This window comes from Centrocercus urophasianus, unplaced genomic scaffold (assembly GCF_019232065.1).
Source record: "Centrocercus urophasianus isolate 14NV4802_14NV808 unplaced genomic scaffold, USGS_Curo_1.0 seq_16, whole genome shotgun sequence".
In the NCBI taxonomy this organism is placed as follows: domain Eukaryota; kingdom Metazoa; phylum Chordata; class Aves; order Galliformes; family Phasianidae; genus Centrocercus; species Centrocercus urophasianus.
In genome coordinates, this window is record NW_024884711.1 from 2,155,298 (window position 1) to 2,166,258 (window position 10,961).

General features: G+C 37.5%; 1 protein-coding gene across 3 annotated transcripts in view; it reads left to right on the forward strand.

The window, feature by feature from the left end:
• Window positions 1-10,539, forward strand: part of SEPTIN7 (septin 7) — a 73,293-nt gene extending 62,754 nt beyond the window's left edge. For 2 of the 3 annotated variants that reach the window (XM_042816468.1, XM_042816469.1), the window contains exons 12-15: window positions 4,183-4,203; window positions 6,748-6,883; window positions 8,847-8,986; window positions 9,509-10,539. In XM_042816468.1, coding sequence (XP_042672402.1) covers window positions 4,183-4,203; window positions 6,748-6,883; window positions 8,847-8,986; window positions 9,509-9,548 — 337 coding nt within the window. In that variant the 3' untranslated portion in view covers window positions 9,549-10,539. The remainder of the gene's footprint in view (window positions 1-4,182; window positions 4,204-6,747; window positions 6,884-8,846; window positions 8,987-9,508) is intronic. The other variant, XM_042816470.1, reaches the window with a different exon arrangement.
• The last annotated feature ends 422 nt before the right edge of the window (window positions 10,540-10,961 follow it).

Sequence of the window (10,961 nt, forward strand, 5' to 3'; positions counted from 1 at the left end):
ATTGCTCTTTCATCTCTTTGCTCTTTTTTTTGTTGTTGGCTTTATTGTGGGAGTTTTTATTTTGCTTTTTTGTTCTTCAGCCAGTTACCTTTTAGTTGCGCCCTGGTCTGAACACTGCACTTCTGGCTTACTCATTGTTTGGTTTTGTTCTGTTCACTAAGATCTGTGCTAGTCCGACTGAATAGGTTAAAACAACCATGAATTTTAGTTGGAATTAGCTCTGAAGAGGAAACATTTTTAGTGCTTCTGGTTGTAAGTTACATGTCACTGGTGTGTAATGGAAAGTCTTACTGCCTTATTGTTTCTGGTTTTGGTTCTATACTACCTTGGGCATTATTGGCTCTTAGGAGTGCTGCATCATCAATAGGGGGAATGCTTCTGAGACTCGAGTGGGTTAATGCTTTGCTTAGAAACTTCAGTTTAAAAACTGTGGTTGTTGACATTAGATGACACTGTTGCTGTTTTGTTTCTTTTTGAATGGCAGCCATGGCTGCTTCCAGGGGTGCTTATCATGATGGTGAAATTATTGCAGCATCTTTTATCTTTGGTGGGAGTAAAGTTGCAGTGCAGGGGGTGGTGGTCGTTGCTTTCGAACCCTCATTTTAATTGCCCCTGACAGCAAGTTGTTTGCCAACCTGATGAAATCACTGGAAGATACAAAAGCAAGCTTTCATGTATTCCTCACATACAAGGCTTTTTGAAAATAGCCACATTTTTAAGGATAAGCATTTTCTCAGTTCTACGTGTATCAACAGTAATTAATGATTAAATTATTACTAATTAGTGATGCTCTTCTTTCCTGTGACTTATTTAGACACAAATTTCTCAACCAAATTACAGGATGCTCTCCTGTTCAGCCTGTGATATGCTAAGTTACAGCTGCTTTTCCTGGAAGGAAAAAAGAAAAGCTACCAACCATTAACATGAAAAATGCTGTTATTTTTATCTATGTGAATGCTTCGAAGCCATTCTTTCAGTGAAGCACTTTGTACTTGACAGTATCTTCATGCTTTGAAAGTACTGTGAGAGAATGATTTAAGTGGGCACAGCGTAGTTGCATGTAGAATGAGAGAAAATGAGGCTTCCTTGCTTAGCATTAACAAAAGTAGGATGGAATATGTCACTTAAACCAACTGTTCAAAAAAATGTGCTGAAATTCAGGTAAAGTTTGTTGTGAAGTCAAATGTTAGAGTAGTCCATAACACAGTGGTAACTGCCATCCATAACACAGTAGTAACTTCTCACTGCCATCTTAGTACTGATTTGCAGCTCAAAGCTTCTGGAGATGTGTAGCACGCGTGTTAGAATTTTCTCAAGCTATTCATAGCACTGCAGTGTTAGGGCTGAGAGGGGAAGCAGCTCTCAGAACTGAAATTACTACATGAGGTAGTTGTGGAAAGCACTGGGGTGGGTGTAAGGCAGCTTGCACATTTCAGAACAGAGTAGTGCAGCAGGGAAGGAAACACACTTGAGTGCAAGAACTGGAGCCTACTTTCTCTCCATGAGCTGATCGTGTGTTAATGACAGCACAGAATAAAAAGTCCTTCACTTCCTCAGGATCTATCTAACTTGCTGTTATTACACTTTTTTTTTTTTTTTCTGTTTGCTGTCACTGTAGTGAAAAGGGGAACATCTTCAATTGCAGTTTTGGATATCAGAGAAAATTGTTTTGATTTTCTTTTTTATATGGCATTTAGTAGCATTTTGTCTCCTTTTCCCAATCTCAGTAGCTTGCTTAGATTTAGAAAAGTCTTGACTTTGGTAAGAATGTTTGCCATTTCTTGTGTTCTGTGCCTTGCTTGTATTTTTGTTAGCCTGTACCTATGAGCTTTGGCTGTTGCTCACATCTGAGGTATCATATGTTAAAAAAAAAAGAGAAGCTTTTTATTCCCCTGCTGTGAATATGAGATACATTTCTGCATGAATACCTATTCCAAACAGTTTCAAAACTATTTGCATTGTCCATCTTTGCCAATCAGTTACTGAGGTCATCGCTGTGCCTTTTTATTTCACTGGAGTTCATACTCCAAATATCTGGAGCTACTCTGCTTTAGAAGCATGCTTAGTTGCAGTCTCAGTCACTGTGCTGTCCCACTAAAATCTTTACAGTTATAAGTGCCTTTTGAAGCCAGTTTCCTCACTGGGAACGTTGTGGCACTGAATCTCTGAGGTGAACAGATACAACTGGCACATTTAGCCGTTGGCTTTGGGGTTTGTTTTTCTTTTCCTTCAATGAATAATTTATCGGTTAGATTAATCCATCTGGTAGACAGCAAAGTCTTGCAAACTGTAACAGGTATTTTGAACCTTTCATTAGAGATTTTCTTCAAACTCTGGGTGATTTTTAAAAGTACCATGAGTGCACATAGTGGTTATGAAGTAGCTGATGCTATTCTTCTCTTGCTGCCTTATCCACATGTTTAATTACCATCCTTTTTTTCTTTTAAGCTTTAATGTGCTTCTTTTGGCATTGATGTGCTTTTGTACATTTGAATCTATGATATTGATACAGCACAAAGAAAACTTTCCTGGTAACCACGTGTGTCTTTCTGGAAATTAATTACAAGGAGGAGGAGCAAATATTAATGCTTCATCTATGTGTCCCTGAGGAATGCTGTGTGTTTGCTTGCTTTTTGAAAGAACTGCCTGCCTCTAAATGGAGTAATATTTAACTTGCTCTCTGGAAATCTGATTCTTTAATGAGAGGCAGATCCTGTGTCTCTATCTGAGGATGGAGACCGGCTCTGCTGCTGTCTGGCTGTATTACAGGCATCCTGTTAAACACAGATACAAACTCTGGCTCTGGAAACTCCTGTGCTGCTGTCCCTTTTGTAAACTGTGGGAGTATGTGTAAGAGATTGTATGAGCTGTGCTGCTGGGACTTCTCCAAAAGCTTCTCCTCCTGGCAGCTGGTGAAGACTGACTTGACCTTTTCACCTTAGAAATAAATTAAGAGCTTAAGAGATCTTTATTCTTCATGCAACCGTTAACTTTTCTTTTTAAACAAAAGTGCAAATGGGAAAATGAGTATAAGTACCCCTTAGGAGCTGTAGCAGTGTTGTGTGGATGACTTGAAGCAATGTGTTTCATGCAGTTTTCTTTTACTTCTCTCCTTTGCTTTGATGAAACTGTAATCGACTGTTGTACAGGCGGCACGTTGGCCGAAGAGCAGTCTGCAGCATGCACCACGAGATGTTCCCTTTGTGTGTTTAGTGTCTGATTTCTTCCAATTGTTGAGATAAATCTCCGTCTTAATTAAAAAAAAAAAAATCAAGGGTAATCTTCAGGTATATAAATAACACTCTGCAGTGGTTGTACACGAGCACTGTGTGCCATATGCTGAAATTTGCCTTTGCTCTGAAATTTGCAGTTCTCAATTCGATAAATCGTTCCGTTTGCTATTTGAGGTTGATATTTTCAGTGGGTTTCAAGTCATGTTGTACACTGTGAAGATGATCCTTATCTGGTTACTGCTCTGTTCAATCAACTGGCACAGTGGGTCACAAAATACACAATGCACAGATTCTTCCAACTGTCTAGCTTAGACGACTACTAACTCCTTCTGACCGTATTCTCAATATTTTGATAGCCTTATTGAAACACCAAGATTCTCTGCTTCCTTTTCACCAGAGAGAAGGAAAGGTAGGGTGGAGCATCATGCTGGGAGGAAGTCACAGCAGCAGTGAAGCAGAGCTGAGCACAACCTCCTGTGAGACCTCTGCTGGCCATTGACTGAAGTGCTCTTTTTGCAGCACAGGGACATTAAAGCTCGATTTTAACGTAATTACCTTTACTAGGTGACAATCTTTTAACGAGTATATAAGCTTCAATATGGCTTTGGGTCTATAGAACTTGTTTAGAGCAAGTGGTTGTTCATGTCACTAAAATATTTAAAATTGCTTTAAGAGCATTACGTATTGTAGGTAAACTGTTCCTGAAAATATCTGCACATCAAATCTGCATTAATATTGACATGGTGTAGTGACTTACTAACTGAATTTTAAATATAATAAGCTTGAACTAACACTTTCCTTTCAGTGTGGAAAAATTTGCTTTTGTGGGAGCACATAACTAGCTTGAGGAATCTATTAATAACGAATTTACTTTTTAAATTACTGCTTTTTGGTTTTGTGGTTTTATTTAAGCATGCTAAGCTAAGCCTCTGTATTTTTTGTTTTTTAGATTTGACACAGTTGAAGGCATGTAAGTGGTCATTTAAATTTTTCCAAAAAAATTTAGACAAAAATTCTTTAAACACAAAAAGGATTTTACTGTTTAATGGTTCAAATTTAAAACAAAAGTTTTCTGTTTTCCAACTCTTGGCACTGTTTTGTTTTTGTTTTTTTTTTTCCCCTAGCTGTTTTTTGTTGTTCTAAAGCTATGCTAATATAAACGTTAAGAAATAATAAATATTTTCAGTGACAAATATCTCTGTAAAGTTCTTTCTCCTTAGAAACTTCCTGGCTAAGCCTCAAAACAAATATGGACAAATTTTAATAATGAGTAGAGAGCTGTTTCAGCTCATAAATTATGAAATTCTTCCAGTTTCCATCTAAAGATCCATCTTATTAATATAGATGCTAATAAAGAATGAGTGGAATTTTCATGCTTACCTGTAAATTTACCCATCTTCATTGGGCTGAGAAGTCAGTCACTTTAATCTTCTCTGACCATGGTTTGATTTTATTACTGGCTTGCAGAGGTTCCACTTTTAACAGAGGGCTGTGTTACCATGCACTTAACTGATCTAACAGAACATTTGACATCCTTGCTGTGTGGATTAGCTCTTTTTTGTTCAACATATTAGCATAATTTTAACCTGAAATAGAAGGTAAACCTGTGGCAGCTACTTAAGCCCTAACAAAAAACAAGTTGCGACCTCTGAAAAGATCTCAACTCTAAATGTTTGCTGGCGAGTTCAGCAGTTTCTGTGCAGACTACTTGTTGCCACTCTACCAAGCACAGCTTGCATGACATCTCTTTCAGACTGCCAGGCTGTCAGCAGAAGGACAGTACTGCTCCCAAGTCTGTCCCAGGTTAATCTAAGAGCAGACACGTTGGAGAACTTGATAGTCCTAAAAAATAACAACAGTTGAATAGTTTGATTTTGACAGCTGGTAACCTTACAGAAATACTGCTACTTGCTTTCTCTTTCATCATCTTCTTAAGTGAAACAATTTTTGTGTATTTTTATATGTGACCCATGCTTAATCAAAATTTCTCCTTGACAAAAGTTGCTCTCAGTTGGCTGTTTATATGGCTAAAGTAAGCATTAGACTGAGGATCACTTTCAGATCTGTGTGTTTGTTCCAAATTTTGCAAATAATAGTTCAGGTTTAAATTCTTTTTTAACAGAAGAGCCATTTTCTTCCTCCTCACCACCCCCAATTATCAACTTTGAAGCATATTTAAAAATGCCAGTATTTGAAAAACCATTCATGTGAGCCTTGACGTGACATACTTCACTTTCACTTTGTGGTTAGCTGAATATAAGTAATAATGATAAACTGAGCCATTAGCAGTCCCAGCAGGTCTTGACAGTTTGGTATGTATGCTCATTCTCTTAAGAATGACAAACTAAATCAAAATAGATATTGCTGATTTTATTTCAGTCATCATTGGAAGTTCCTCAATTAGATGTCCTCTTAGAACATTGGTTTTTTGTTCTTTTGTTTTTAAGCACTGACACCAAAAGCATTTTTGGTAGAGGGCAGATTTGCCACGGCTAAGTTATGATTTACCAGTCTGAGCGAATTTTGTATGCTTTACAGCAGATCCCCCTGCTTGTTGATTGTAACAGTTCCCTATATATTCAACAGTTCTCCCATTTTTGCCACTAAAATGGTTCAAATTGATGTTTTCCAAAGCCACAGTTACTCAGATCTGGAATAAGGCCAGCAGTTGTTGTTGGATGAAGAGCAGGAAAGTCGCTGATAGGACTGTGTACGAATTATCACTGGGTCATAAATTACCCTGTTTTATTGGGTATTTAATGTCACACTTGTCATTTAAAACTTGTATCACTTTAATGTGAGATGCAAGCTTTACGTACATCTTAAAAAGTTCAGTACAATTCAGGAAAGTAGTAACCATGTAAAATCCAAGGAAAAGAACTGCATTATTTTTATTCTTTAATAGCATTTTTCTAGAGTCAAGTCATCCAACTAACACCTTCACGAATAACTGACACTCAGTTGCCCCAAACTTTTTTTTTTGCTAAGTTAACTCCTTAGAAGTAGAAACCAGAACCTTCAACACAGTTGTAATGCTAACTTTACACTTACAATCACTTTGAACAGTTAAAATTCAGAGAGAAATTGAGACTTTTGTCTGCAACACCATTAAAATTTTTATTAATCTGTTCTACATCAAGTTTCTGTCCATTAATTTTTGCATATATTTGAACTGGAAAGAACAAGATGCCTGAAGATCACTTGGAAGATGTCTAATTTTTTTTTATTACTTTGATTTCTTCCCTGTGCATGACCAGGTTTTACTTAAGAAAGAAAAAAGAGCTTCTTTAATTTTAATGCAAGATATATCAGCTGGGGGAGAGATACTGTATGTAATGTATTTTGTAGAAAGCATAATAGTTAATAAAATAATAGAAAATAATTTAAGCTAGCTGTGCATACAGCCGTGCTGTTTATTTTAGTGCTTCAGCATTTTTATCTTGTTTTTCTTGCAGATGCCCTAACAGAACAGGAAAAAAAAGTGATTAGCTAACTTCTTCTGTATTTATGGCAGGAGCCCATTGGCACAGATGGAGGAGGAAAGGAGAGAGCATGTAGCCAAGATGAAAAAAATGGAGATGGAAATGGAACAGGTGTTTGAGATGAAAGTCAAAGAAAAAGTACAGAAACTGAAGGACTCTGAAGCTGAGGTAATCAAATGCCTTAAATGTCCTTGAAGCTGAACAAATGCAGAGATGGCTCTTTTCTCCAAGGTCTTCCAGCTTTTATTTCATGGTTGAAGAAAACTTGGTTATTCTTTGTTCCCATCTTGTTGTCTTGGCTGAAATGGTGTAAGCACAAACTTAACGTGTAATTTTAACATTCCTATACATGCTCTTTTCATTTTCACTGTCACAGTACACTGAAGTAATTGATGTAAGTAAGTAAGTAAGTAAGTAAGTGATACAATGAAGTACTTCATAATTTTCTTATCCACTTTTTTCCTCCTCCTGTGGAATATTTTGTACCAGTTTTCTTCAGTGCACTTAAAGGTCTTGAGACTTTGATGGTTTTACACGAGCTGATTTAGTAACAGCAGTTGCCCTCATATACTGAAGAGGCATTTCAGGAATTCCTGGTACAACGTCTAAGAGCATCTAGCTGAGAGCAATGAGGTGAAAAGACAAGTGTGTGCTGTTGGCAGTATTTTGGTGTCATATGAACGTACGTGAATTTTGCACGTATTTAACTCTTAATTTCTGTCTCATCCAGTTGAACTCCTGACAGTGCAATCATTTTGATGGGTTTCAGGCACCCCTTGAAGTGCTCCTTCTAGGAGATTTGTATCAAGTTGCATTTAGGTAGAAAAGGAATGTTGAGTTGTGAAGATGCAGCTGCTCTCGAGGAGTTCAGTGGAGGAGTTCAGAACTGTCAAAGTTCCGGAAGACAATTTGGCTTCAGATTTGAGGGAGAGAGGAAACTTGGCAGAGTAGTTGAAATGCTCCCAGGTCTGGGTATTGTAAAGAGCCAAGATTTACTGCATCAGAGAGGGGGAGGGGAAAAACAAAGCATAAAACCCAGAAGAACAAGACCATCAACCGAGGGGTCTTTTTGTTGAAGTACTGATGGAGTTACATTGCCTTGATTTTTTTTTGAATTTATTTATCTCATTCATACTTCTGGCTTCCACAGAAGTGGAATGCACAGTACAATGTACTGTGGTAATAAGCCTGCAATGAAATGGTGACCTTAAAAACAAGGGGAACAAAGCTCTTTATTTTTGTCTTTCATTTACTGCTTCCTGACTTCTTCACCAGCTGTGTCCCTCCATTATCAGTTTTTAACTGTTCATGTAATTCATTCTTTTTACCTCCTTCTCCATTCTTCACTTCATAAATTTTCATTATATTTCTGTATGCTCAAAAGTAGACAGCAGATAGTTCTGAGTTGGAAGCTTTTTTTTAAAGTGTTTTGAAGGGTTTGTGTAAGACTCAGAAGATAGAAGGAGAAGGGCTGTTTCCATTCATCTCATTTAGAAACACTTGTTAGACTACTCGAATGGGGTTTTGCTTTTCCTCACAGTGCTTCCATTCTTGCATCTAGGGCATTTGATTGCAGTTCCTACCAACAGAAGTGTCCAGGAGAGACTTGTTATGCTGTACTGACAATGCAGATAACTCACCTTCATAATACTACTAATCCATTTCATTACTAAGATTATTAATAATTCGTATTAATTGAGGAACAAACAAATTAATATCGTTTTTCCAAACAGGGCCTTAACGCAGTTAACGCTGTAGGATGAAAACAGTGAGATACTATTATTTGAGGCATTACTGATATTCACATGTTTTGTAATTTAACATGTGCATTAGATATCAGATATTCTGGATTACTTTTGTTTGCAGCATCTGACTGCCCACAGCTCCTGTCTGTAACTCAGGAAGCATTTGCAGTGTTTTCCTTGAGCTCTAAGATGTGATGGCTCTTGGTGTTTGTTTTGTTTGATTTTACTCTGTTATTGCTACTTCTAACCTTAATGCTTTTGGTCAAATTACTTTCTCTAAAGATAAACTACAGCACTAGCACTTTAGTTGCTGATGTTTGTTGCTGTAAAAGCACAGCTGTTGTGTTTTGTGTCCTTACTGAATCCATTCATGACTTTTTCTATAGCTGCAGCGACGCCACGAGCAAATGAAAAAGAATTTGGAGGCTCAACACAAAGAATTAGAGGAAAAGCGTCGCCAGTTTGAGGATGAGAAAGCAAACTGGGAAGCTCAGCAACGTATTTTGGAACAGCAGAATTCCTCCAGGTAAATTGATTCATGCTCTTCAGTTCACAGCATATGTTTTGTAGCTTTCTGTTCAAAAGAAACTTCCGTACTAATAATGGTCAGTGGTGTTTGACCATTGTGGAAATACCACCTAAAATCCAAGAGAAATCTTAAACTGCACTTAATTACAGAGTATTGGACACAGTGGGAGTATTGTTAGCTTCTGAAGTATGTTTTTAATCTGGAAAAACAGTCTTCAAACATAACTAGACCTATCTTAAAAGAAACTATTTGTATTTAAAAGTCAGATTATATTGGACTTTGTGGAAGGATAGAGAGCTGAGGCTTCAAGAATTAATCATTTAAATCTTGTAGTCCATAGCTGGGGGAATACTGTGATGGATGCTTAAGTTTTCTTTACTATATTTGCTGTAGTTTTATATAAACTTTCACACCGTGCATCACAACCTGCAAGATGTGGCAGAATGCATAACCTGTATATAAAAAAGGCACACAACTCGTATTCAGTTTTTAACATTTTTTGTTTTAATATTGTTGTAGAACCTTGGAAAAGAATAAGAAGAAAGGGAAGATATTTTAAATGCATCACTTTGACCACCAGTTATGTATTAGTTGCCAATATGCCAGCCTGGACATCAGTGTTTGTCGGATCCGTTTGACTAATTTTGCACCAGTTGTATCCATAGTAATGGATTTAACAGCATGACAAATTTTTGTTCATTTTGATGGAGAATGAGATGCCTTGAATTGTCTAGGGTGTTGTGTACTTGGAAAAGTAACAGCTCTGAGTACCTTTTGTCTTTTTTCTTTCCTTTTCGTTTTTTAAACAGACGTCATTTTAATGCAAAAGGAAACATTTTACTGTTGTACAATCATGTCCTGGTGGTTTGACGGTTTACAGGAGACAGATGCAAGGACTCCAGACGGTTTTTAGCGAGGATAAATTGCCATAATGATGATGCAAATGATGCTTCCCTATCATTGTAACTCAAGAATTCCATTCAGTGCAGCATATACAATAATGTAATTTAGTCTAACACAGTTGACCCTATTTTTGACACTTCCATTGTTTAAAAGTACACATGGAAAAACAGAAGTTGTAGGCTTACAGTGCACCTAAGCTTTTTATAACAACTCTTTTATGTTTTGGATTCTTTAAATATATGCTATTCTCATTTAGTAACTTCTTTAGCCAGAAGGATCTCATTACTGCTTCATTTTTGTAATAACATTTAATTTAGATATTTTTCCATATATTGGCCCTCCTAAATAGAGTATAGCTTCTTTCATATGGTAGGAACCAGTGAGTAAATCTTTCCTTTAACTCCCTTTTTACATTTTATGGTAAGTAGCAGGAAAACGCATTTATAGGTCATTTCTAGGCAAAATTGTGGAGTTAACTACCAACCTGTTTCTACCTGTGTGCGGTCTTTCTTTATTTTACTAGAGATGGGAATATGGCCTCGAGAAAAAGAAATCACCGTTTCGCATTTAGCTGTATTCATATACTGCATTTCTGTATTTTTGTTTGTATTGTAAAAAGTCACATAATAAACAATGTTGTGATGTTACACAGTGCGGTGTCAGCAGTTTCAAAGGACTCGTGTAGCCAAGTGCTTAACCTTCTCTTCCATCCGGAGATGGTTGCCACCTGTCTTTGATTTGCCCGAGGAATCACTGTAAGGCACAGAAAATGCTCCTAAGCTGTCTGTGCATCTCATTTATGCCAGCAGCAGGGTGCCAGCTGTGCTGTGTTGGTGAAAGAAGAATCCTCTTGCCAGGAGAGGGCAGCAGCTGTCTGTGCGCTCCTGCTGCATCCGACCTGCCTGGGATCCAGGGGGTCTCAGCTCTGCAGCATCTCTGCTGTGCCTCCCAGCAGCATTTGGCAAGGCTGCTGTACCACGTGTGCAGCCTCTTCAGGGACTTCTGGTAGGTTCATTGGCAAGCAGTTGGGGTTTTTTCTTCTCTTTCCTTTTGCTTAAGTGAATCGAGT